The following is a 25,514-nucleotide window of genomic DNA, read 5'->3' as shown; positions in this document are numbered from 1 at the left end:
ATATGTGCGAAGAGATAGCCTTCTCCGAGATAGACAACTACATGCTCAGCTCCGATATGATTTGACTGAGCACCTTTGGGCACGTTTCGGACCTCTAGGGCCAGAGTAGTTAATTTTTAGGAATTGTTTTTATTTTATTAAAGTTTTGTGTAATATTTAGGATTTTATAATTAATGCAATTTAAATTTGTAATAAATTGTGTTATTTAAATTTGAGCAATAAAATTTAAATGAAAAACATAAAATCAAAACTAATATTATCAAGTAGGCTATCAAGGAACCCCAATGCAGCACTACCTACTCAATAACACAAATACTATCAAGTAGACTATCAAGGAACCCCCAATGCGGATGCTCTTAGACGGAAATGAGGAGCGTATTTCATGAAAAATAGGATAAGCAAAAGAAAATAAGAAAAGGGAACGTGAGTTGGGCAGAATAAAATTGTCCCTTTCCATCCATGTTGACGCATTTTATTTTTTATTTCTAAAATTGGGACACAAATATCTAAATTGTGAAAATATCTCTTCGTAAAATAATATTATAAAAATATCTGTTTTTGCTTTTGGATACGTGCCCACATACCTAGTCACGTAAATTAAAAGGCGCTCAAGAGCCGAGCCGTTTAACTGAAGGAAGAAACTGATACTCCCTCCGTCCGCCAAAAGTATTCCACTTTGGCCGGGCACGGAGTTTAATAAAATGTGTGATGATATTGATGTAGTGGAGATAGGGTCCCACCATTTAATGAGATGTGTGGTTGAGATTGAATTTGGGGTGGATTTTTTGTAAATAAAGAGTGTTTGTAAGGATAAAATATAAAGGTGGATGGTGGGACCATGGCTTAAAAAGGAAAGTGGAATACTTTTTGCGGACGCCAAATATAGTAATTGTGGAATACTTTTGGCGGACGGAGGGAGTATTTTCTAAATCAAGCAGACAGATTGGACTTCTTTTATTTTATTATTATTAGGCTACTAAAAGTCTAAAATTATGCATTTATATTTTCTGTTTTTGTTCATTATTCCACACATACTGTGGATAATCTTACTTTTACGTTTATGTGTCCCTTATTAATTTAACTAGCATTTGCACTCGTGAAACGCACGAAAAATATTTTTATATTTTATTATATATAAAATTGATATTAATTTGATTATTATATAAAATTTTTAAATATAATTAAAAACACTATAATTTAAGATAAATATATTTTAGTTTAATATAAAAATAATAAAAAAATAATTCATATTAATAAAAATTGATATTGTAAAAAAAGAAAACAATATAAGTTAAAACATAATTGAAAAAAATAGACTCATTCAAAAAAAAGAGGAAAGAGGAGAGAGAATTTTCTTAAGTTTTAATCTTTAAATAAATATAATTTTTATATTTTAAATCCAATATTTACATAACATATACCAAATTAAAGCTCTTGTCATGATCTTTAATTTGATATGCATATTAAATATCTTATAATTAGTCGAATTTCACAATTTTAAAAAAGAAATAAAATAGAAAAATAAGAGGTTAAAGGAAAAGAAAAAAAAAGATGTATGACTTATAAATAAACCTCTAATTTTATTCTAACTACAAAATTGCCACTCAATTTTAAAATTGATTTAAAATCAATTTAAAATTGAAAACTCCCTTTTTAATAAAGTATTGATAATACCATCAATTGCGGTTGGGTTTTTATTCATTAATTAAATAGAATCCGAAATTACAATTTCCATAAGTTAAATTGACCAATTATTATTGTTAAGTATGACAACAAAATGTTTAGTAGATGTGTAATTAAGTTCACAGACTACCATGGAAATGATTATTTCAGTCATCACAACATATACATTTGTTAACAATTTGAAGCTGGTGTCCATTTGTTTTAATTATCCACTGCTTATTCATGGTCCAGAAATGGTGAAATTGTCATGGTCATGAGTTTGCAGTCATATTGTCATCGTCATCGTCAATTCGTCATTGTCATTAAACATTATCATCAATCTTCTGGTTGTTATTAGGGGTGAAATTCTACATTAATTAATATTTTTACTAGTAGTATTTATTTAAATAACATGCTATAATATAACGAGTAAAATGAGGAGTATGATTAGAATCATTCAATTGCTTTGAGGCATTATTTATTCTTTTGGGCCATTGCTTAATCTGAACTAGATTCGGTAGCAAAATTGTATTGCGGATGGGCATTTTCATTTTGTATAAATGAAAATTGAAAATTAATAGATACTCTATATAATACCTTTTCTCATTAACAAAACTTAAAGATGCAGCGATTTTTCTTTTGAATTTGGGTCCCACTTCCTATGATTGAGTCTGTAAAAGCATCTCCAGCGTCAGATTTGGTGTGTCGAACCTAGCCGGCATGGGCCGTGTGTATCGCGCTGGGGAACCCTCCAGGCTCGTGCTGGATGGGATTGTTATTGTCGGCACGAAGTGGAGAAAAGCGGAATGCGTGTGAAACATGCACAATTAGAAAAGAGAGAGTCATTGGAGAAGAGAATAGCTGCAGTCACACAAGGAAGAAGGAGGAGATTTGCCCTATTTTTCCAATTTTTGATGGGCTTTTTATTGGGCTTTTTGCACAATTTTATTTTGGGTTATTTAATTTTGAATGGAGTGGAAATATTCGTAATATAATTTTGAATTATATGATCAATTTTGTTGCATAATTTTTTAATATGATTTTTTTTTATTATTGTAATTAGGGGTGTAAGTGAGTCGAGCTAGCTCGCGAGCTACTCGGGATCGACTCGAAAATTACTCGAAATCGACTCGGTATAAGTCGAGTCGAGCTCGAGCTCGAGCTACTCGACTAGGTATCGAGCCTGAGGTCGAGTTTCATCATACTCGACTCGTTAGGCTTGCGAGCCTAATCGAGCTTTCAAACAAATTACGATTTTATCCCTATATTATAGCTTAATTACTAATATAGCTCATAATATATACAATTTGTTGAAGCACGTATGAGACGAGCTTAAACGAGCTCGAGCTCACCGAGCCTAAACGAGCTCGAGTTCGATTAAGATTCAATAATCGAGCCGGACCGAGTCGAGCTCGAGCTCAAAAATCTCAAACTCGAGCGAGTCGAGCTCGAGCTCGAGCTTGATACATATAGACCGAGCTCGAGCTCGAGTATGTCAATACTCGACTCGACTCGGCTCATTTACACCCCTAATTGTAATTTTTATTTTAATTAATGTAATATTTAAATTTAATTTAAATAAAATGTTATAATTTTAAAAAGAGTAAAAATAAGATTATATAGAAATGAAGATTATAGCCCTTTGTGGCTCCGTATAGAGCGAATACACTACAGATGCTCTAAGTTACATCTCTCATGCGTGCCCACGTGTGCAATTCACATGTTTGATGGAATGCTTGAACGATCGGGCCGTAGGAAAAGTATAAGAAAAATTGTATCTTTACGCACATCTATTAGAGCATCCGCATTGGTGCCTACTTGATAGGAGGGGACCACATTGAGTAAGGAAGCCGCATTGGGATTACATGATAGTCCACTTGATTTTTTTAGTTTTGATTTTTATGCTTTTCATTTAATTTTAATTGCTCAAATTTAAATAACACATTTTACTAATAATTAAATTTTCATTAAAATAAAAATCCTATAAATTACATAAAAAAGAATCTTAAAAACATAATTAAAATTACATAAATTAAAATCTTACTCTAGATAAGTCCACGACGCTTGAGCATTTCTTGGACCATGTACTCGTGTCCCCTCCTTTGTGCATCGCTCATATGCGTCGTATCCAAGCTGATGAGCTGCATATCGAGCTCCTTCTCCTTGAGCTCATTCTTCTTGGCGTACTCGGCGGTGATTTTTTTCAAGTTCTGGTCGGACCGCTCCAATGCCTCTTAGTATTCTGATGGTTGCTCGGAGCTTGCGCCTTCCCCTTCGCCACTCTCGCCGCCACCTTCGCCGCCTTGTTTCCAATCGGCCGGGAAGACGAGATCTCCTCGCCCGACGCGAGGTGGTGAAGCCAACCCTCCTCTGTAGTCTTTGTCCTCTTGGAGGGATGCACGTCTCCCTAGAGGTACATCGACTTGAACTTGTGGTTGACACGGAGAATTTTTCACGCGTTCCGATAGTTGAAGGTGGCCTTATTTGGGTTCCGACATTTGAAGAGGATTTGGGCCTTGTCCCGGAGCATATCGTCAAAACGGCCGGAAGGCCACCGGGTGCATGTCTCCACCCAAATACTCTCCCAGAGTCGCACATTTTGGCTCACTCGGGCCCAATGCCCTTGAATTTGGCGGTGCTTGAGGTTGGCGCCGATGAGGGGGTTGACACGGTCGACAATCCGTGTCCAGTATGCCTCCCCCTTTTGATAGGCCCCACGGATGGCATCATTGGTCTCCTCCGTCCAAATTTGGACGATGAGGTCCGTCTCCTCGAGGGTGTATGGTATGACGGATAGTCCTTCATTCCTCCGCCGGCGCCGACGCCTACTTGTCATGCTTGATCTTATAGGCGATTTCCTTCCTCCGGCTGCATTTCTTCGATTTGACAGCACTATGGGCTGTCGGTGGGTCCTCCTCGCCAGTTGGAGGATCATCCCCCAAGTTACATTCCTCCATAACGGGATGATAGTCGCCGGAGAGATCGGGACACCAAATTAGATCATAGTAGTTTGGGTTGTGTGGATCCATGAAAATTGTAGAGAGAGGAAGAAGATTGAAGATGGTGGAGAGGAGATGAAAGTGGAAGAATAATAAAGATGGTGGAAATGAAAGAGGAAGAAAGGGGAATTTAAAGAAGAGAAAAAAAGAAAAGAAAAAAAATGTCAAACGGTCAAATGGACCGATTTAAAAAAAAAAATTTGGGAAAATGCCAAACGGTCAGATTTTGAAATTTGATTTTTTTTTAATTTGGCGCACGCCCTAGATAAAGCCGCTATTTCCCTACCAGTTCTATCGTGCATCCCTCGAATAGGAAGGGACTGCATCGCCCTACACGATGTCGCCTCTACTCGAGTAGGCCGCATCGTGTAGAGCGATGCAGATGCTTTTATACTAATATCAATTAAAGAGTTTTGTTCACTTTCACTGCACATGGACTATTATCATTGAAGCACTCACACATTTTTTTTATATTCATATATAAAAAATACAAGAAAAAAATATAAATATATTATTTTAATACTTATATTATCCACGTTAATTGCATGACAGTTTACAGTAAATTTGTTACACTAGTTTGTTAAATTTGTGTTATTTTTTGTTTCATTTGCACTTCTTAATTAATTTTGAATGTTAAATTTTAGTCCCTCCTATAGTTAAAGTAAAATTATGAACTATTAATAATTAAAAATGAGTTTATTGTTTTTATAAGTTAAAATATATTTTTAAAAAAAAATCATAGAGGTAAGGTCTTTTATGCTTTTAATATACTTATTGTTGAATTAATATAATAACAAATCTTAGATCCATCATTGACTATAATGGTGCCCTATGTAATCTATAGTTATTAATTTAACCTAATACTAATACATATAAGTAAATAAAGAAATTTGACGGAAGGTTCAAACCTACCTAGGACCTCAAGTCTCGAACATTAATCTCATGCGATTACACCAACACACACACGAAAATATAAAAAAGAAAAAGCATCTATTAAATATACATGGAATTGTGAATGTATTTTGGACGATGAAGCGCAGTCTGTTGGTAAGACGCTTCTCCTCCAACCAATAGGTCGGAGGTCCTAGTCACCCTAGGAACTAGAGTGTGAGTGATTTTTTTCTTTTCTTTGGTTGTAACAATTTTTTTAAAAAAATGTGAATGTATTTTGCCTTTTAATTATTTTATTATTTTATGAGCAGATTTTAATAATTTGGAAATGACGAGAATGCCCAAGGCATGAAAGGATATTCCCACACAAGCGTGAAGTCGTTGTTTGTTTTTTCGCGTGGTTTTCGAAGGTGCAATCGAAATCCCTCTCCTCTCTCCAAACAGATCCAAATCTCATATTTTCACCTCCGAAAATCCACCAAGATTTTGTTTCTCTTTCACTGCTGCTTAATCGCGGAAGGTATAACCCTAATCTACCTGCTTCCTCTTTGACCCAAATACGGAATATTTGTTTGTTAATGAGTGATTTGTTGTTTTAATCTTCTTACAAGATGGACTAGGTTTTTGCGAGCACGTACCGTTTGTTGGTAGATCTGTCTGGAAATGCTGCTTCTGTATTTCGGTTTTTTCTAATTACAGTCGTAAATTTGGGGATTAGCTGCTCTAGTTACTATCTACGGGAAAATAAGTTGAGAGAGCATCTGAAATCGGAAATATGTGATTCGAATTATTGTCTTATTTTTGTATATTTGATTGGGGCTCGGGAGTAGGAACCAAAAAAAAAAATGAATGTTTGGATTTGAGGTCAACAGTGTTATATGCCAGAGTAGATTTTCCCTGAGATATCTGTGCATTCCACCATATATTGGCTTTTCACGAATAGGATTGTGCTTGGATTTTGTGCTAGGAAAAAATATGTTCGTTATCTGCGGTTGCTCTTGTTTATAATAAGTATTCCTATTTGATTATTGATCATCTCGAATTGGGGGAACGGTGCTAGTTTAAGATATTCAACTAGTCTTGCTTTGCCCTATATGCCTTGTATAGACGAGATTGGGGGAAAGGTGCTAGTTAAAGATATTCAACTAGTCTTTCTTTGCCCTATGTTCTCTGTATAGACGAGACGTGTTTGAGTTTCTTTGATGATGCAATGTAGGGTTTGGGAGTTCATGGAGGGGGTCGGAGGCGATGGTCCCTCAGGAGCAGCTGCAGCACTCGACCAACGGAGGCATGAGTTGTCAAAACTTTTCCAATATTATCTAGATAAATCTACTCCACATGCTCATTATCGTTGGATTGGAACTTTTGGTTTGGTGCTTCTTTATGCTCTGCGGGTTTATTATGTTCAAGGATTCTACATTGTCACCTATGGTTTGGGGATCTACCTTCTCAATTTGCTCATCGGGTTCTTGTCGCCTCTTGTTGACCCGGAGCTGGAACCGACTGAAGGACCTTCCCTGCCCACAAAGGGTTCTGATGAGTTCAAGCCTTTCATTCGCCGTCTCCCTGAGTTCAAATTCTGGTGATTGTTCTACTCTTTTAGTCGTCCTTATTTCGACATCATGAGATGTTTTTTGTTAACTTTTCGACATCACGTCTCCTGCTCTTTCGACATGTATTGCTCTGTGGTTTTATATCAGTTGCTTGGTGGAATCCTGTAGAACCTGTACAGCTCTGTTTATACATCCTCTGACCGCATGAGTTATTAAATGCAAATCTTTTCTAGAATAAAATAAAATCTTGTAAAATCGGATGCTGAAGTCTTGTGTTAAGTTTTGGGACTAATTTGGCTGGCCCGTTTCCTAGTGATCTTCTTATCCTCTGTGCTGGGCAGTTTTTGGATATGAAATTTTTATTGTTATATGAATATAGGAGAATGGATTGCTATGATTTGGTATTAGGAATTCGAAAGTTCTGTCAGCTACTGATATCAACCTATCTCTAGTTAGTAGAAGAATCGTTGTTATTGCCTTGGTTTCTCTAGCATGATTTTTATTTAAGGTTTATGTTTTCTTTTCAGAAAGCCATCTTGTGCATGCTTATGCCAGTAGACATTTTGAATATGCATGTCTTGTTACTTATACTTCATGTATGTCTGTTTCCTGATGTTTCTTTAGGTTCTTCTTGCTATACTACAACATTGATTCTTTTAGCTTTCTGATAGTCAAGCTGTCACGAGCGATCATGTACACATCGGTGAAGTCCCAAGTTCAGATGTTGATATTGATAAGTTTCTTGTTTCTTTGCTTCTAGGTATGCCATCACAAAGGCTTTCTGCGTAGCTTTTGTGATGACCTTCTTTTCCATGTTCGACGTCCCAGTATTTTGGCCTATACTGTTATGTTATTGGCTCGTTCTTCTTTTCCTAACAATGAAGCGTCAGATCATGCACATGGTCAAGTACAGATACATTCCCTTTAATTTGGGAAAACAGGTTAGCTCGCTCATTCAAACTGTATAATGTCTCGTATTTTTGTCACTCCAGTACTAGGGACCATCTACGCGTGTGAGTGAGTGAGGTGTTGTTGAGACAGAATCTCCTCGTTTTCCATACCAGCTTACTATTGATCACAACTACTCCCTCCGTCCCACTAAAGTTGGCTACATTCGTTTCGGCACGGGAATTAAGGAGTTGTAGATTAATATTTTAAGTGTGTAGTTAATAAAGTATAAAAGTAATAAAGTAAGAAATAGAAGGTGATAAAGTGAGAGAGAGAAGGTAATAAAGTGATAAAGTAGGAGAGATGATGTTAAAAAGTATGAGAGAGAAGGTAATAAAGTGATAAAGTAAGAGAGAGAATGTGATAAAGTAGGAGATAAAATGTGATAAATATTTCCATTTTAGGAAAGTGACCAACTTTAGTGGGACGCCCAAAATGGAAATGTAGCCAACTTTAGTGGGACGGAGGGAGTATTTCTCTTAATATCGCTTATACGTGGGTTTGTTCTTATTTTGCAACAGAAATATGGAAAGAAAAAACCCTCTTCGAGCGCCAGCAGCCCGCGAGACTGAACTTGAGTTGGTATGTGATGTGATTTAGAATCTGAGATTGGGAGTTTGTGGAAAGGTGGAATTGATTATGTATTTACTTGTGTTAGTTTCAGCGATTTGTGCTCACGTTACCCACTTGGAAAAATACGGATTTATTAGCATATGCTTCAGTTGTTCCAAACCCCTTCTTCAGTTTCAAGATCTAATGTCGAATTGATGCCAAAATTTCAAGTCTAAGCTACCACTGCAACTTCGATATTTTCTTTTACTGTTTGAATTGAGGATAAATTCTTGAAACCAGCTTTCCAACTCCGCGAGAATACAACCGAATCGAAACAGAAAAATCGCACCTAATTGATAGGTTTCGGTTTCAATTTGGTTAAAAAATCAGAAACGAATGATGCTGCTACTTGTAAATGAAAAAGGTTTGCATTTCATTGTGATGACCGTTTACTTTTTAGTTGGGGATGAGGGCTTGAAATTTGTGTGCTGAGCGTTTACTTTTGACAAAGAAGAGGATTTTACTAAGCTATGATGTGTGATTCGGCATGTGAATAATCAACGGTTGTTAAAGTAATTTTTTTTAATTAATGACGTAGAATAATAGGGTAGTCAAATGAATTTTTTATTCGTCTAAAAAAATAAATTTTTTATTAAAGAAGATTTAATAAATCAAATTAGTTAGATCATTGAAATCTAAGCAATAAAAATATGAATTCTCATTCTATTTAAGCATGGCATGACAAAAAGTTATTTCTTCAATTTCTTTGAAAATACATTGAAACATTAATAAATTTACATGGGTTAATTCCATATAAATTACTGAAATTTCAACAAATTCTTATTTTGCACACAATTTGTTTTTAATTACTTAATTTTTTTCTTCTTATTTTGCATAGTTGCCTATTTTTCATCAACATGCTATTAACCTAATTTATATTAACATTGGGCGGTGTTAGCTAAATAGGTGGCAAATCTAATCAAACGAAAGGCAAGCAAATAAATTAATTCCATAGATAAGCAGACAATCAACTTAAAATCAAGAAATTGGTAAGTACGAGTTTCCATATACAGTATCCTTCCTACCTACATCCACGTGTCATGCAAATTGAAGGTAAAAATTACGCTTAATGTAAACATAAACAATACATATTAAATATAAAAATTGTACATAAATTATATGAAAATTTTCGCTTAATGCAACAATAAACAATAAAAATTACTAAAAATTATTAAAACTGCTCCTTTCTAGATGACGGGCACAACTCCATGCTGTCGAAATCGATCTTATTTATGTAGCAAATTTTCATAATTCAAAACCCTTGGCCTTATAGTTACTTTAATGATAATATCTTGTTATTTCTTCAACTAGTACATTAATTAATTACATTTAATTTATGTTTCATGTGATGCAAGCATGAGTAACTTAATTAAGATGGGGAATGGGAAATGACGAAAATGCCCACGGCATGTAAAGATATTTTCTCATAAATGGGTGAAGTCGTCGTTTGTTTTTTCGTGTGGTTTTCGAAGTAATCGGTGCAATTGGAATCCCTCTCTCCAAACAGATCCAAAATCCCCAAATTTTTTCACCTCCTAAAATCTCCTAAGATTTTGTTTCTCTTTCACTGCTGTTTCACTCGCGGAAGGTAATACCCTAATCTAATCGAAACATGGAGAATTTGCTCAAATATGTGTGATTTGTTGGTTTATGTTCTCACCTGATGGGTTAGGTTTTAGGTTTCTGGTTTTGGGGGAGCATGAATCGGTTTGTTGTCAGATCTGTCGGCAAATATTGTTTCTTTTCTTTGTTTAGGTTCTAATTTCATTCGCGGCTTGTGTAAATTTTTGTTTGTTATCAAGCATTAAGGGGTTTAATTTGTTTTTAGCCATTGGATTAGCTGCTCTAGCTGTCATCGTCAGGGACATGAGTTGAAAAGAGCAACTGAAATAGAAAATATGTAATATGTCAGAAGCAAAATGATTCGAGGTCAAAAGTGTTCCATGCCGGGAGAGATTTGTCACTGAGATGTTCGTGCATTCCACCATATATTTGGCTTTTTCTCGAATAGGGTTGTGTTTGGGTTTTGTGTATCGTTTATAGGAAGAAGTTGCTCATTATCCTCGGTTAATTTTGTCTATTTTACGTTTTCTGTTTGATTATTGAAATGATTCGTCTCGAATGTGGGAAAGGGTGCTAACTGCTAGTTAAAGTTAATCAACTATTCTTGCTTACCCGATAATCCATATTTTAATTAGATATGCTTCAGTTTCTTTTGCGTATTAGGTCCTTGTTGTGTTTGAGCTGATTTACCTTATTGAACATTATGATGGACTTGTAGGTTTGGAAGTTGATTTTTCATGGAGGGCGTCGGAGGTGATGGCCCCTCAGCAGCAGCTGCTGCCCTCGACCAACGAAGGCACGAGTTGTCAAAACTTTTTCAGCATTATCTAGATAAATCTACTCCACATTCTCTTTATCGGTGGATTGGGACTTTTGGTCTGGTTCTTCTTTATGCTCTGCGGGTTTATTATGTGCAAGGATTCTACATTGTTACCTATGGTTTGGGGATCTACCTTCTGAATTTGCTTATTGGATTTTTGTCACCTCTTGTTGACCCGGAGATCGAACCGACTGAAGGACCTTCACTGCCCACAAAGGGTTCAGATGAGTTCAAGCCTTTCATTCGCCGTCTCCCCGAGTTCAAATTCTGGTGATTGTTCTAGTCTCTTAATTGTCCTTATATCTGGTTGCTGCTTTTTTGGCATGTTGCGTTGTGGTATTATATCAGTTGTTTGGTAGAATCCTGTATGATGATCAATAGTAACAGAGGTCTGTTAATAACTATCTTCTAACCGGCGTGAGTCATTAGATGCAAATCTTTTCTAGATTAAAACAAAAGCATGCAAAAAAGGATACTGAAGTGTCGTGTAAAGTTTTGGATATAGTTCTTTGCTTGGACTGCTTCCCAGTGATCTTCTTACTCTGTTCTGGGCACTTTTTGAAAATGGGTAAAAACGTTCTTCTTTTATGACTATGGTAATGGAAGAATGAGATTGCTTTGATTTAGGATTGGGCTTTCAAAAGTTCTATCAGTTACTGATGTCAACCAAACTCTAGTTAGTAGAGGAATTTCATTGCTTAATTTTCTCTAGTATGACTGTTATTTAGGTCCCTGGTTTATTTCAGAACATTTAAACTTTGAGGTGGCATCATAGGTCTTAGTTGCAACCATTTTCTCTAGTATCAACCTTGTTACTTTGACTTTGTCCGTTTCTTGATGTTTCTGTAGGTTCTTGCTATACTATTGACACTGCAAATTTCTACTTGTAATAGATAGTCAAGCTGACACAATTGATATTAAATTATTTTGTGTATATGCATAATGGTGAATTCCAAGTTAAGATGTTGATGTTGATGCGTTTTTGGTTTCTGTCATTCCAGGTATGCCATCACAAAGGCTTTCTGTGTAGCTTTTGTGATGACATTCTTTTCCATGTTCGATGTCCCAGTATTCTGGCCTATCCTATTATGTTATTGGATTGTTCTTCTTTTCCTAACAATGAAGCGTCAAATCATGCACATGGTCAAGTACAGATACATTCCGTTTAATTTGGGAAAACAGGTTAGCTGCTTATATAATGTCTTACATATTGTTACTTAGCTGTTTAATGAAATCATCCGCACAGCAAGCGTTGTTGAGACAACTCTCTTTTCTCATCATTATTTGCTTATGCGATGGTTCTTATTTTGTAACAGAAATATGGAAGGAAAAAGCCCGCTTCCAGCGCCAGCAGCCCCCGAGACTGAACTTGAGTTGGTTTGTGATTTGACTGGAATCTGAGATTTGGAAGGAAGTGGAGAAAGATTGAATTGGTTATGACGATTTACTTCTATTTGTTCGATTTGTACTTAAAAAAATACAGATCTATTAGCATATAGTTCAGTTGCGTGCTGTTATTTGATTATGGCGGCAAACTGTGAATGATGCTTGGAGAAGTAAAAGCTTCATTTTGTTTGACATACCACAGGAAAATTACTAGTCTCTTTTTATGATATGTTTATTTAGCTGTAATTTTGATCGTCTCATTATTAGGAGACTCACTGAAAATCCCTATTGATCATGCATGTAATACATTTTCTCAACTGGTTATCTATTTTTTATCAGATGTAAGTATCTAATCTCAATATCTACACGATCACACTTGCGCGAAGGTATATGAGATCAAATTCATCATAATACTCAAATTCATGAAGTTATTTCAAACATATTGGTCAAGCATCTCATCAACTGTAGCGTACTTAACATCTGGATATAGCTCCGACGCCTCGACTCCGAACGACGGCTCGATCTTGAAGTTGGTGTGATCTCCCTTCACGAAAACAGAGTGGCATATGCCTAGTCTCACATTTAAAGGGGATGAAGCTTCTACAAAGCACATAATTTCCACAATTCAGCAACACCCTCTTAGGGCATTCAGACATTATCTATAAAGGCTAATTTATCGCAGAATAGATCAGATGGAAAGCCTATCTCACCTTCAATGTCTTTAAGAACTTGCTCCTCTGGAACGTAGATCCGTTCGAGTTTCTTGCCGATCTTATTCTCCCACAATGTTGTTAGGTCATTCATGGAGATAGTGTTGGCAGGTGGTCTAATGTAGAGGGTCTTATTTGATGTTCTTGGATCATCCACAGCTTTGATGGTGTAAGTGGCTACGTCTTCTTCCTTATTATAAACAGCTGAAACAAGAAAAGAGAAACAAGATGGTGATTAGGGTTCGAACGAGACCAAGAACTAACATCACCCGCTCTTGTTTTAGAGTTCAAGCACTGAACAACACATCTTTAGAGACCAATAACTAAAAACACCCACTTCGCTTTAGGGGGCAATAGGGTTTCTCATATCATTGGTGATTGATATCCCTAATCCTCCCTACCCCTCACCCCACCCTCTCTAATCTAAATATGATTATATTAGACTGACTGTATGAAGGATTGAGTATTTGAAGATAACATGATCAACCAAGAATGGGAAAGACTTCACTTGCACGTACCTTTCGTGTTGCCATCTCCTAGGATAACAACTTTGTCTCTTGGAGGAGATGTGGCACCTAACTGAGCCAGTGATCTAATGAACACACCAGCAAAGAAGTTGCACGAGACATAGGTGTAAGGGACCCCTGCTGCCTCCACAACACGGCGAAACTGAGCTTTGTGTTGGAACACTGACGTTGCCGGCTCAACAGCATGGACGCGGTCAACATCATTTCCAAACTCCGAAGGAAAGAACCTCTGGGATCACCATCAAACACCAACGAGAAACCACGTATTAGTGCATAGTGAGAAAAGATACGAATCCAGTCTAACACCAATCGAACTTTCACAATAACACAAGAGCAAAGGAAGCAAATGCCCATTTGTTTTGGGAGATTAACTAGTGAAAACACAATTGGACTAAAGCATGATTAGTTTCACCAACAATATATCCAAAATATGAGCATTTCATTGCTTCAATTCTTCACAATACACCAAATTCAACTCAGAAATTCTTCACATTCCAAAAAGTTGTGCAAAACCTAAATCAAACAGGATATACAAATCATAAAATGAAATCACCGAAACCCCAAATTTCTTGCTAAATTGTTACATAATTGCAGTTCATTTGCTTACCTTAATATTGCCAGTCTCCTTAATAGCAGCTAAAATCCTATCCTGATCATTCAACTGAGCGTATCCAACGGCTGATATCACCACATCAACTTGTTTGATTGCTCGCAACAAGCTCTCGTGATCATACATATCTCCCTACACCATTTCAATTAACCGAAAAATAAATAAATTAAATGTCAATAAATATGAATTCATTAAAAATTAAATAACTGAAAGTAGCACTGAGCTCACAGGTATGAAATTGACTCCGAAATCTCTGAAGCTTTGGATTAGGTTGGATTTTTCCGGGTTAGAGAGAGTGGACTCTCTGACTAAGACGAAAGTGGGGTGGCCAGCGGCGGCGGCGGCTCCGACGATGAATTTTCCGATATATCCAGTTGCTCCGATGATCAGAATTTTACTCTTTCCGGCCATTTGAAGGATTCGCCGGCGATCGACAGTTGGAGAAGAATTTTTTGTTTGGTTATGATGGAGGAGGCAAATTCTCTTTTTGCAATCCTTTGATAGTTTATTAAAATAAAATAGTACTATCTTCAGTTGCTTACGTACTGGCTTATAATCTTTTTTGAGATTTTTACTGAAAATTTAAATGACCTAAAGTTTAAAGTATAGTATTATGTGAAAAAAAGAATTCATTTTTTTAAAACACGCTGACTTTGGTTTTTAAATGAGCGTGGAAATTTAATTTACAAACGTAGGCATCCATTTCATTTTTTTGCACTGATTTGAGTTTTTATATTAAATGTGTTAAATGAGACTGTATTTTTTCAATGTGACCAATGCTTTCCAACAAATAAAATCGGCCAATGTGTTTAAGGCATAAAGCCGATCCCACTTTAGTGTTCCAAACTAAATAGTGCTCAAGACGAATGTCAATTAACAAAAATGTCTTATTTCTTAAATTTCTATGTTAAAAATGTCATAAAATCTCCGCCCTCAAATAACTTTCTACAAAAAATAACACGAGTGAGTTGTTGAGTGTATTAAAAAAATAAGAGTAAATAAAATATTAATTATAATGGAACAATGCCCAAAAAAAACGAAACTTTTTTTAGGGATGAACCAAAAAAAATTAGAAAGTTATTTAGAGGATGAAGGAAGTATTTTATTGTTTTAAGGAATAAATTAATAATTAATAATTATTATTCTTATAATTTGGTTAAAATTATGATTTGTTCAGAAATGTGTTCTTAATTTATTTTACCGATGATATAATTGGTGACGGCAAATTCCTTATCTTGCTTCATGTTCCACAACCCGATAACAACGATCAGTTCATCTTTGTTGTTATAATACGAATTCTTGGACAACTCTGTCACTTTTAATTGGTAATTTAAAATATTTACAAGTGATGGTGCGATATCCAAAGAAATCCACAGGAACTAACCAATTTGTTAGCATATGTGAATTTTATGTTCTCTTGTCCGACGAGTCTTCAGAAGCGCTTGCCTCGATTTCAACTTAGGACGAGAGAACATATTCTTCTTCACTCGGGCCGCGTCAGTATTTTACTGATCCCATGAACCTCAATCCCCTATGTAGCCATCACCCCTAGCATGCACAGGTTCAACCGTTTCTTTCCCAAGCAGATGAATTTTCAATTAAGATGTCCAAGTAAAGCATATCTATGGCTCAAAACCTCATTTTCCACCAAACTTCTGATATACGAGTTAGAACTCATAGATTTTCAAGGACAACAACATGATCCAATCACAGCAAACTCATGGCACATGTATGAATAAGAGGAAGAAACACATCCTTCAAAATTCAAATCAAAGTAAGTAAAAACTACACAACCTTACATTACAAGTCACAAAAGCTTGTCTAAATACTGGCTTACTGTTTTGTATTTGATGTGCGGATACAACTGAGTTCCCTCCACACCGTTTGATGAGTCTATGTCGTAGTAGGTTTGATCTCCCTTCACAAACGCCGAGTATATGAAAACCAACTGCATGTTGTCTGGATATGGAGTTTCTGCAGTGCATTGCTAGATATAGTTACATAATCTTGATCATCATGTCATGATATAGGCGGATATAGATTTTCTTAGACGCATCATGCTTTAGAGCTCCGTCTAAACCAACCAGTCAAGCAATGTATTCAAGAAAACTACATCAACTGAAGTAGATAGGCACACAATCAGAAAAGAACTCAAAATGATACCTTGAATTCTTTTAAGAAGCTCTTCCTCTGAGATATAATTTCTCTCAAGTTTTTTCCCTATTTTTGACTCCCAAACAGTAACCAGTTCATTCATGGAAAGCGTATTCCCGGGTGGTCTCAAAGACATGGTTTTATTCAGCGTGCGGGGATCATCCACGGTGCTTATTGTGAAGGCAGCAACATCGCTTTCCTTCATAAAGACACCTGCAAGAAGATACAAGTCGCGGCATTCAAATTCATTACCAGTTAGAAAAGGATACCAATTGCTGGGAATCAAGTATTATGGAGAAAGAATGAATGGATGAATACAAATATACAATTATAACCAGAACTTGCTCCCCCTAAACCTAGTTCATACAGGCTGAGATAATGATGAGTATCAGACCTCTAACATTTCCATCTCCGAAGATGGTGACATTGTCTCGCGGTGGGGCTTGAAGGCCGGGCTGAACGAGGGATGGAAGCAAGTAGCTCGTATAGAAGTTGCAGCATACGTAAGTGTAGGGAATGCCTTGAGATTCAACGAGTCGCCTGATCTCAGATTTCCTCGAATAGAAATTGTGATCCAGATGGGAAACTCTAGTTCTGTCAGGATCTGATCCAAATTCTGATGGAATGAACCTCTGCACAATCTCAACTAACCAAATTCAATGCCACAAATTTGAGTCCGACTACATGATAATCAGTCCCTCACTCTCCTACTGCAAGAACTTATCCAACAACACATAACACTGAATAATTATTCTGAGCTGCAATCAAGATACGATATAAATAACAATCACTCAAAGAGGAAAAAAACTCCACCATTTCCACATTGATATTACACCAACACCAAAGAATCCTAACTACATTGTAATTGACCATATCGTGGAGGAAGAAACAACAATTTATTGAGTAATTCATACGTTTGAATTAGGGGGAAAAAATTCGGAACCAGCAAAATGGGATATAATTAACCTTGATGCAACCGGCGCGTTTCATGGCCGAAATCAGAGCCTTCTGATCATGAACTTGCTTGGAAGCGACGGCGCAGATCACAACGTCGGCTTGCTTTAGGGCTTCAATTAAGCTCTCCTCATCGTGCAACGAGCCCTAAGAACTCGCAAGTAAAGAAAATAGAGAAATCATAAGCAGTAATAACAAGAATTGAAGGGGGGAGGGGGGCGTGTTTTCGGACATGCTTTAACAATTTTGAGGCCGGAATCGGAGAGCAGCTGAATTTTGTGGAGTTTGTTGGGATCGGAAAATGCGGAGTCGCGGACAAGTCCGAGCGTTGGATGCGATGCGTTCAAGCTGGCGTTGGCGAGCTCGAATCCGAGGTTGCCTGTGACTCCGATTATTAGTAGTTTGCTCTTGCTATCCGTCATAGTGTTTACGGCGAGAGCGGCGGAAGGCGAGTTACGCCGCCGCGTATGGCTGTGTTGTATGGTCTTACGACAGATTCAAATTAGGAGATAAAGCCAAAAAGGTAACGACTAACGATAACTTTTTTGAGTAATAGTTTCAAAAAAAATAAACCTTTTTTGAGTAATGTTCCATATACAAAATTGGCATACAACGAGGTTCAGTTTAAATGATTTTGTTGCGTCGTCCAATAATAATAATAATAGTAATCGAGGCAATTTAATAGAAATTCCCCCCCCCCCCAAAAAAAAATTGAATTTAAATGAAATTTTTTATCAAACGTGGCAATTTATTAAGATTACGAAATAAAATACTACAAATTAAATCTTCATTTATTTTTAGGGTGCGTTTTTTATTAGTATCTTTATTACGAGAAAAAGATGAAAAAAAAATTACCACACCAATTTTCTATCTCATATTTTCTAGAGAAAAAAAATTATCCCATCATTATTCTAGATAATATTATTATGAACTGGAAGAAAAAGGAGTTGTCCAGAGTTTTTTTCCCATCATATTCCATGACAATTGTCCACCATGAATATGTGAAAAAGTGAAAAATGATGAAAATATCATTTTATATAAAAGAGAATGAAAGTTTACAAGTGTTTATTTTTTAAATACTAGATACATGATTGAGTATTTTTATTGTTATTATTTGACCAAGTGAAATTAGGTCAAATGATATGACTTAATTATTTAATTTTTTTAATAAAAAAATAAAATTTAGTTATTTTATTATATTCTCTAAATTGCATTTAATTTTAGTTAATAAAAATAAAAAAAATACCAAAAAATTACAAAAAAATAACTACAATGTAGAGAATACGATAAAATAACTAAATCTTTCTTTAATTTTAAAAAATAAATTAAATTGTTTTCTATTTAAGTAAATTGTGGGTGGCCACATGGGTATTTAGCATCACTCTTTTTTTCAGACCATAAGATGAAGTTAATTATGCATTAATATGTCCAAATTCTCCAGGACAATGCATATCATTCGTTTAATCATTTCAACTAAATCAGTCTAGGTCCTTTAGTTATCCATATTTTGTTTTCGAGATATCCATATGTTTAAAGTTTAATTAATACTCATAATTAAAGAAAAGCAATGATAAAGAGAGCTTTGCTTCGTAATTCAAAAGCTGCAGCCACGTTGCAGTGAGATAGTCCAACATCAATTAAAAGTGTATAATTTCAAGAACAAATCCAATCACATTAATGACTTTAAATTACACTCAGAAAACAAATGTCACAACATGTTCTTATTTGCCATGCTGCCTCATTAATTTGTTCCTTATGAGTACATAAAATTTCACCATCAATTTTTTAATTGCAAGAAAGAAAAAATAGTAAATTGAAGAAACAGAAATGAATTAGCAAGGTGGGAGATCCTTAGGCGGCGGCAGGACTGCATGATCTTGATCAGGTCCATCCTCCACCACGAACGCCGTCTTCAATCCCCATCCCGTGTGAACCTCCAAATGACAATGCATAAACCACACTCCTAAAAACATCAACCATCAAATAATCAAATATTTACTTTCATATTATACAAAAAAAAAAAAAACCTCTATACATATTACCAGGATTATCAGCTCTGAATCTTATCGCAGTCCATCCTCCGGTGGGAACGCCGACGGTGTTCCTCTCGGGCGGATCGACGAGGTTGAACCTCGTCGGATCCCGGGCCGGGTCGAAGTTCCCGACTCCGGTCCCGACCACGAAGAAATTGTAGCCGTGGAGATGGAAAGGATGCGACTCCACGGAGATGAGGTTGGTGTCCTGCAGCACTAGCTCCACGCTCGTGTTGAACGCCACTTTGCTCAGCCGCGGCCGCCTGCCCTCCCCTGCGGTGCGGAGGTTGGCCCGTGTAGTTGAACGGCGTCGGGGGCCGGTCAGGGAAGTTGGTCGTGTACACGCCTTTCAACCCCAGGTAGTGAGCCTGCAGCAGCGCCACCTGAGGCATCACGAAGGTTATGTTGTTAAACGAAGCGACGAGCTTCGTCCCGTTTAGACAAGTCGGGCAGGGGTCGACGCCGAGCCCGATCGTGTAGAAGAGTTGGCGGTCGACTTCGAGGGGCACGTTGGCCGGGAACCGCGGGGAGTTGAGGCTCCTTAGCTTGCCGTCGTAGGTTAGGGCGAAAGCGGTGTCGTTTTGGAGGGGGAGGTGGGGGAGTGCGGGGGTTATGGTGTTTGCTACGCCTTTGTACTGTAGTATGGCGGTGGCGGTTCGATTGTCCACGGCGATCGGGGCGTCCATGAACGGCCGGGCCGCCATGAAGTACCGCCCCGGGGCCCGGTTTGTCCGTACGAGGACATTGGTGGTCTGGCCCGGGGCGATCAAGATTGCGTCCGTTGAGAAGGGCTTCGTGTAGACCGCGTCGATCTCCACAACCGTCATGTTGTGGCCGGCAACCGCGAAAAAGAGCTCGTCGTTGAGTGCCGCGTTGATGATCCTAAGAAGGTAGGTTTTCCCGGGCTCTACCTCCATTGCGTAAGTATCTGCACGAGCGGGGGCCGACGTAGAAAATTAATTTAAACATGTTAAAATAAAATAAAAAAATCAAACACAAATAAAAATGAAAACATAATTTTGGAATAGAGGATCTCATCTGTCTCAGCATGGACGACGCAAAGAGTCTTACATTTTTCCGAACATGGGAAGAGTGGGCCTGGTTTTCCATTGATCGTGTGTGCATCCGACATTTTGGGAGGGAGTCCGAGCTTGTTGCCTTGTTTGACAACCTCTTCAATGTCGTCGTTCCACCATTCACCTGTTTTGTCATAAACTTTTCAGATGTCATATATATGATAGGACGAGAGTAATTAAATCTTTGTTAGTAATTATTAATTAGGTTGAATATTCTAACCTAAGATCAAATTGTGTTCTTGATAAGGCTGCCGAAAGGGATATGGAGTGGCTTCCTTAGGCATTATGACAATAGCACCGTGCACGGTGGCTCTTAGCCACAAGATGTGAGCGTGCCACCACAATGTGCCTCTCTGTCCGGTTACATTAAAATCATAAGTGTAACTCTGTCCGGTCTGAACCGGACACTGTGTTACATAAGCCGGCCCGTCGGCCCACCCGTTACGACGTACCAATATAGACAAGTAGTCAAGACAAACTCCTTCCATCTATACTGCAGCCTAAACCAACGACTCGTCCTAGAGTCATCTCAGCTGTGATCAGTTTATATCTCTTAAGGTTATTCCAATTATATGGTCTTCTGTGATCTACAACACACCATATAATCTACTTATATAGAGACAAAAGACATACATATGCAATCATGAACACAATTAGATAGGAGATTAAATAGTGAACTTAGGAAACATTGTATACAAGCATAAAACGTTCTTGCTTTCAGTATACAAATCCAACATATGATCCAACATATTTTGCCTTTTAATTATTTTATTATTTTATGAGTAGATTTTAATAATTTGGAAATGACGAGATTGCCCAAGGCATGAAAAGATATTCCCACACAAGCGTAAAGTCGTTGTATGTTTTTTCGCGTGGTTTTCGAAGGTGCAATCGAAAGCCTTCTCTCTCCAAACAGATCCAAATCTCATATTTTCACCTCCGAAAATCCACCAAGATTTCGTTTCTCTTTCACTGTTGCTTAATCGCGGAAGGTATAACCCTAATCTACCTGCTTCCTCTTTGATCCAAATACGGAATATTTGTTTGTTAATGTGTGATTTGTTGTTTTAATCTTCTTACAAGATGGACTAGGTTTTTGCGAGCACGAACCGTTTGTTGGTATATCTGTCTGGAAATGCTGCTTCTGTATTTCGGTTTTTTCTAATTACAGTCGTAAATTTGGGGATTAGTTGCTCTAGTTACTATCTACGGGAAAATAAGTTGAGAGAGCATCTGAAATCGGAAATATGTGATTCGAATTATTGTCTTATTTTTGTATATTTGATTGGGGCTCGGAAGTAGGAACCAAAAAAAAAAATGAATGTTTGGATTTGAGGTCAACAGTGTTATATGCCAGAGTAGATTTTTCCTGAGATATCTGTGCATTCCACCATATATTGGCTTTTCACGAATAGGATTGTGCTTGGATTTTGTGCTAGGAAAAATTATGTTCGTTATCTGCGGTTGCTCTTATTTATAATAAGTATTCCTATTTGATTATTGATCATCTCGAATTGGGGGAAAGGTGCTAGTTTAAGATATTCAACTAGTCTTGCTTTGCCCTATGTGCCTTGTATAGACGAGATTGGGGGAAAGGTGCTAGTTAAAGATATTCAATTAGTCTTTCTTTGCCCTATGTTCTCTGTATAGACGAGACGTGTTTGAGTTTCTTTGACGATGCAATGTAGGGTTTGGGAGTTCATGGAGGGGGTCGGAGGCGATGGTCCCTCAGGAGCAGCTGCAGCACTCGACCAACGGAGGCATGAGTTGTCAAAACTTTTCCAATATTATCTAGATAAATCTACTCCACATGCTCATTATCGTTGGATTGGAACTTTTGGTTTGGTGCTTCTTTATGCTCTGCGGGTTTATTATGTTCAAGGATTCTACATTATCACCTATGGTTTGGGGATCTACCTTCTCAATTTGCTCATCGGGTTCTTGTCGCCTCTTGTTGACCCGGAGCTGGAACCGACTGAAGGACCTTCCCTGCCCACAAAGGGTTCTGATGAGTTCAAGCCTTTCATTCGCCGTCTCACTGAGTTCAAATTCTGGTGATTGTTCTACTCTTTTAGTCCTTATTTCGACATCATGAGAAATTTTTTGTTAACTTTTTGAAGCTGTGATGCCTCCTGCTCTTTCGACATGTATTGCTCTGTGGTTTCATATCAGTTGCTTGGTGGAATCCTGTAGAACCTGTACAGCTCTGTTTATATATCCTCTGACCGCATGAGTTATTAAATGCAAATCTTTTCTAGAATAAAATAAAATCTTGTAAAATCGGATGCTGAAGTGTTGTGTTAAGTTTTGGGACTAATTTGGCTGGCCCGTTTCCTAGTGATCCTCTTATCCTCTGTGCTGGGCAGTTTTTGGATATGAAATTGTTATTGTTATATGAATATAGGAGAATGGATTGCTATGATTTGGTATTGGGAATTCGAAAGTTCCGTCAGCTACTGATATCAACCTAACTCTAGTTAGTAGATGAATCGTTGTTATTGCCTTGGTTTCTCTAGCATGATTTTTATTTAAGTTTATGTTTTCTTTTCAGAAAGCCATCTTGTGCATGGTTATGCCAGTAGACATTTTGAATATGCATGTCTTGTTACTTGTACTTCTTGTATGTCTGTTTCCTGATGTTTCTTTAGGTTCTTCTTGCTATACTACAACATTGATTCTTTTAGCTTTCTGATAGTCAAGCTGTCACGAGCGATCATGTACACATTGGTGAAGTCCCAAGTTCAGATGTTGATATTGATAAGTTTCTTATTTCTTTGCTTCTAGGTATGCCATCACAAAGGCTTTCTGCGTAGCTTTTGTGATTGTTAGGTCCGGAGGGTCTCGAATAGGTGTATGGGGGGGGAATACACCTATGGGCTATTTTTCAATTCCTCAAACTGAGGGATCTCAAGATAGAGATCAAAATAAAACTTTACATGCAAACAAAGACACCTGTTTAACTGAAAACAGTTTTGACCAAACAGGGTTGACGACTGATATTGAAAGCTCTTCAGTAAGGAGTTATCAGTTAAGTCATTGGAACTTAACTGATGCACGTAAGGGCTTCAGTCGAGTTTGCTAAAACAGAAATGATAACACTCTTCCTGACTATCTGAAGATAGGTCAATCAGACTGATATCATACGCAGCAGAAATTAAACTTAGTTTCGCAATAGCCTTGGTTGAGCACGATGTTAGTCTTAGGTTTCTCTTTGCAGTTATTCAGTGTTCAGTTTATCAATTGAAACAACACAAGTAGGAATGTAAAACTGAAAGCTGTAAATAACACAAAGACTTTTACGTGGTTCGGAAAAACCCTTTCCTACATCCACGGTCGGTTGATCAGACCAACAATCCACTCCGCAAGTGCTTAACAGGTGCACTGCAAACCAAACCGTGTGCTTGCCGGGTGCACACAACCGTACCACTGAAGAAAACCCTTCTTCAGTACCCACACTTCACTCGTGTCGGATTTCTCTTGCTTAGCACAACCCGCGCTAAGACTCTCAGAGTCAGAGTACCTTCCTGAACTCCGAATCACTCAAACACTCTCTATGAGGGGAGGTTTGAACGGGTGCCAACTATACTGCAAAGAACAAGTTCTTTGAAGCAAGTTTGACCTTGGCTTCTGGGTAAACAGAGGTTTGCCTAAAGTCTAAGAGAATGTGTGTAATCAGCAGTGACTGATTTTGGCTTAAGAATTCTCTTCTTCGATTCAAGCTTTGGGGAGATTAAGCTTTAGGCTGAGTATTGATTTTGGCAGAGCTTCAGCTTATGTCGTTGAATCGGTGAAGGTTGAAGTGATCCTCGAGCGCTATTTGTAGGAGAACTCTTGAATAGATCCGTTGGCGTAGAACGTCCTCAAGATTTCTTCCGTTGGAGAGCAATTCGAATTTGGGCTGAGGCTTCAATCTTCGAGGTTCCTTGTTTGGTGGGAACGGCTCTCTTGATGGACAGGAGACTTGACGTCTCTGATAAAGTAGCCACCAATTAGGAATGACCTCTGCAGAGATAGGAAGATCCTGAGATCTCTGCATTTAATGCGGCTGTACTTTTGTGAGTACGTGGCTTCCTTTGAACGTTGGCAGATCAGTCCGAGGAATAATGTCTAACTGATACTTGACTTTAATATCAGTCCGCGGCACGCATTAAGTAATAAGTTCCAAACTGATTCTTCAACTGATACTTCAGTTGATATCTTCAGTCTTCAGTCCTTCGTCCTTCAGTCTTCAGAACCGCAAACTAAACTAGAAACGAACTCTAACACTTGAGTTCAAAACTGTTCTAGTCTATTACAATTAAGATCTATGAATTTGGTATCATCAAAACAAGGGTTATGATATTCCACAAGGTTCCCAACACTGATGACCTTCTTTTCCATGTTCGACGTCCCAGTATTTTGGCCTATACTGTTATGTTATTGGCTCGTTCTTCTTTTCCTAACAATGAAGCGTCAGATCATGCACATGGTCAAATACAGATACATTCCCTTTAATTTGGGAAAACATGTTAGCTCGCTCATGCAAACTGTATAATGTCTCGTACGCGTGTGAGTGAGTGAGGTGTTGTTGAGACAGAATATCCTCATTTTCCTTACCAGCTTACTATTGATCACAACTATTTCTCTTAATATCGCTTATACGTGGGTTTGTTCTTATTTTGTAACAGAAATATGGAAAGAAAAAACCCTCTTCGAGCGCCAGCAGCCCGCGAGACTGAACTTGAGTTGGTATGTGATTTGATTTAGAATCTGAGATTGGGAGTTTGTGGAAAGGTGGAATTGATTATGTATTTACTTGTGTTAGTTTCAGCGATTTGTGCTCACGTTGCCCACTTGAAAAAATACGGATTTATTAGCATATGCTTCAGTTGTTCCAAACCCTATCTTCAGTTTCAAGATCTAATGTCGAATTGATGCCAAAATTTCAAGTCTAAGCCACCACTGCAACTTCGATATTTCTTTTACTGTTTGAATTGAGGATAAATTCTTGAAACCAGCTTTCCAACTCCGCGAGAA

At 37.5% G+C, this 25,514-nt stretch overlaps 5 protein-coding genes and 1 pseudogene across 12 annotated transcripts; 3 read left to right on the top strand and 3 right to left on the bottom strand.

The window, feature by feature from the left end:
* Nucleotides 1-5,901: 5,901 nt before the first annotated feature.
* On the top strand, nucleotides 5,902-25,420 carry LOC131005435 (protein RER1A-like). 6 transcript variants are annotated; one of them, XM_057932435.1, is made up of 5 exons: nucleotides 5,914-6,072; nucleotides 6,769-7,134; nucleotides 7,866-8,046; nucleotides 8,575-8,635; nucleotides 8,712-8,841. In XM_057932435.1, exons 2-4 carry the CDS (start codon nucleotides 6,782-6,784, stop codon nucleotides 8,623-8,625), a joined length of 585 nt encoding a protein of 194 aa, XP_057788418.1. In that variant the 5' UTR covers nucleotides 5,914-6,072; nucleotides 6,769-6,781; the 3' UTR covers nucleotides 8,626-8,635; nucleotides 8,712-8,841. The 6 variants fall into 6 exon arrangements, 5 of the variants coding, with proteins under 5 accessions (XP_057788420.1, XP_057788417.1, XP_057788418.1 ...); XM_057932436.1 differs by lacking the exons at nucleotides 8,575-8,635; nucleotides 8,712-8,841 and adding exons at nucleotides 6,164-6,199; nucleotides 25,166-25,420 and having other exon boundaries at nucleotides 5,941-6,072; XM_057932433.1 differs by adding an exon at nucleotides 6,164-6,199 and having other exon boundaries at nucleotides 5,947-6,072; nucleotides 8,575-8,841.
* Nucleotides 9,928-12,628, top strand: LOC131005433 (protein RER1A-like). The gene is made up of 4 exons (XM_057932430.1): nucleotides 9,928-10,253; nucleotides 10,947-11,318; nucleotides 12,050-12,230; nucleotides 12,365-12,628. Exons 2-4 carry the CDS (start codon nucleotides 10,966-10,968, stop codon nucleotides 12,413-12,415), a joined length of 585 nt encoding a protein of 194 aa, XP_057788413.1. The 5' UTR covers nucleotides 9,928-10,253; nucleotides 10,947-10,965; the 3' UTR covers nucleotides 12,416-12,628.
* Nucleotides 12,826-15,269, bottom strand: LOC131005409 (phenylcoumaran benzylic ether reductase POP1-like). Its single transcript, XM_057932393.1, has 5 exons — nucleotides 14,510-15,269; nucleotides 14,279-14,413; nucleotides 13,663-13,900; nucleotides 13,145-13,348; nucleotides 12,826-13,034 (listed from the first exon to the last, which is right to left on the bottom strand). The coding sequence occupies exons 1-5, from the start codon at nucleotides 14,690-14,692 to the stop codon at nucleotides 12,868-12,870; spliced, it is 927 nt and encodes a 308-aa protein (XP_057788376.1). The 5' UTR covers nucleotides 14,693-15,269; the 3' UTR covers nucleotides 12,826-12,867.
* On the bottom strand, nucleotides 15,907-18,022 carry LOC131005405 (probable pinoresinol-lariciresinol reductase 3). Of its 3 annotated transcripts, none has more exons than XM_057932385.1 (6): nucleotides 17,626-17,971; nucleotides 17,402-17,536; nucleotides 16,830-17,067; nucleotides 16,445-16,648; nucleotides 16,119-16,268; nucleotides 15,907-16,036 (listed from the first exon to the last, which is right to left on the bottom strand). In XM_057932385.1, the coding sequence occupies exons 1-6, from the start codon at nucleotides 17,809-17,811 to the stop codon at nucleotides 15,966-15,968; spliced, it is 984 nt and encodes a 327-aa protein (XP_057788368.1). In that variant the 5' UTR covers nucleotides 17,812-17,971; the 3' UTR covers nucleotides 15,907-15,965. The 3 variants fall into 3 exon arrangements, with proteins under 3 accessions (XP_057788368.1, XP_057788369.1, XP_057788370.1); XM_057932386.1 differs by having other exon boundaries at nucleotides 16,119-16,255; XM_057932387.1 differs by having other exon boundaries at nucleotides 15,907-16,255; nucleotides 17,626-18,022.
* LOC131006421 (laccase-11-like) lies at nucleotides 19,041-20,947 on the bottom strand (annotated as a pseudogene).
* Nucleotides 21,404-23,620, top strand: LOC131017185 (protein RER1A-like). Its single transcript, XM_057945922.1, has 5 exons — nucleotides 21,404-21,490; nucleotides 21,582-21,617; nucleotides 22,187-22,552; nucleotides 23,283-23,336; nucleotides 23,617-23,620. Exons 3-5 carry the CDS (start codon nucleotides 22,200-22,202, stop codon nucleotides 23,618-23,620), a joined length of 411 nt encoding a protein of 136 aa, XP_057801905.1. The 5' UTR covers nucleotides 21,404-21,490; nucleotides 21,582-21,617; nucleotides 22,187-22,199.
* Nucleotides 25,421-25,514: the final 94 nt, after the last annotated feature.

This window comes from Salvia miltiorrhiza, chromosome 1 (assembly GCF_028751815.1).
Source record: "Salvia miltiorrhiza cultivar Shanhuang (shh) chromosome 1, IMPLAD_Smil_shh, whole genome shotgun sequence".
Classification (NCBI taxonomy): Eukaryota; Viridiplantae; Streptophyta; class Magnoliopsida; order Lamiales; family Lamiaceae; genus Salvia; species Salvia miltiorrhiza.
Note: the sequence above shows the minus strand (reverse complement) of the source record. Positions and strands in the feature narration are given on the sequence as shown.

Coding starts and splice junctions, on each gene's coding strand:
- LOC131005435 (XM_057932437.1), top strand. CDS start 6,782: ATGGAGGGGGTCGGAGGCGATGGTCCCTCAGGAGCAGCTGCAGCACTC. Junction 7,135..7,865: donor CTCCCTGAGTTCAAATTCTG/GTGATTGTTCTA, acceptor CTTTGCTTCTAG/GTATGCCATCACAAAGGCTT. Junction 8,047..25,165: donor CCTTTAATTTGGGAAAACAG/GTTAGCTCGCTC, acceptor ATTTTGTAACAG/AAATATGGAAAGAAAAAACC.
- LOC131005433 (XM_057932430.1), top strand. CDS start 10,966: ATGGAGGGCGTCGGAGGTGATGGCCCCTCAGCAGCAGCTGCTGCCCTC. Junction 11,319..12,049: donor CTCCCCGAGTTCAAATTCTG/GTGATTGTTCTA, acceptor CTGTCATTCCAG/GTATGCCATCACAAAGGCTT. Junction 12,231..12,364: donor CGTTTAATTTGGGAAAACAG/GTTAGCTGCTTA, acceptor ATTTTGTAACAG/AAATATGGAAGGAAAAAGCC.
- LOC131005409 (XM_057932393.1), bottom strand. CDS start 14,692: ATGGCCGGAAAGAGTAAAATTCTGATCATCGGAGCAACTGGATATATC. Junction 14,414..14,509: donor TCGGAGTCAATTTCATACCT/GTGAGCTCAGTG, acceptor GAAATGGTGTAG/GGAGATATGTATGATCACGA. Junction 13,349..13,662: donor AGGAGATGGCAACACGAAAG/GTACGTGCAAGT, acceptor TTCTTGTTTCAG/CTGTTTATAATAAGGAAGAA.
- LOC131005405 (XM_057932385.1), bottom strand. CDS start 17,811: ATGACGGATAGCAAGAGCAAACTACTAATAATCGGAGTCACAGGCAAC. Junction 17,537..17,625: donor CCGGCCTCAAAATTGTTAAA/GCATGTCCGAAA, acceptor GCGAGTTCTTAG/GGCTCGTTGCACGATGAGGA. Junction 16,649..16,829: donor CGGAGATGGAAATGTTAGAG/GTCTGATACTCA, acceptor ATCTTCTTGCAG/GTGTCTTTATGAAGGAAAGC.
- LOC131017185 (XM_057945922.1), top strand. CDS start 22,200: ATGGAGGGGGTCGGAGGCGATGGTCCCTCAGGAGCAGCTGCAGCACTC. Junction 22,553..23,282: donor CTCACTGAGTTCAAATTCTG/GTGATTGTTCTA, acceptor CTTTGCTTCTAG/GTATGCCATCACAAAGGCTT.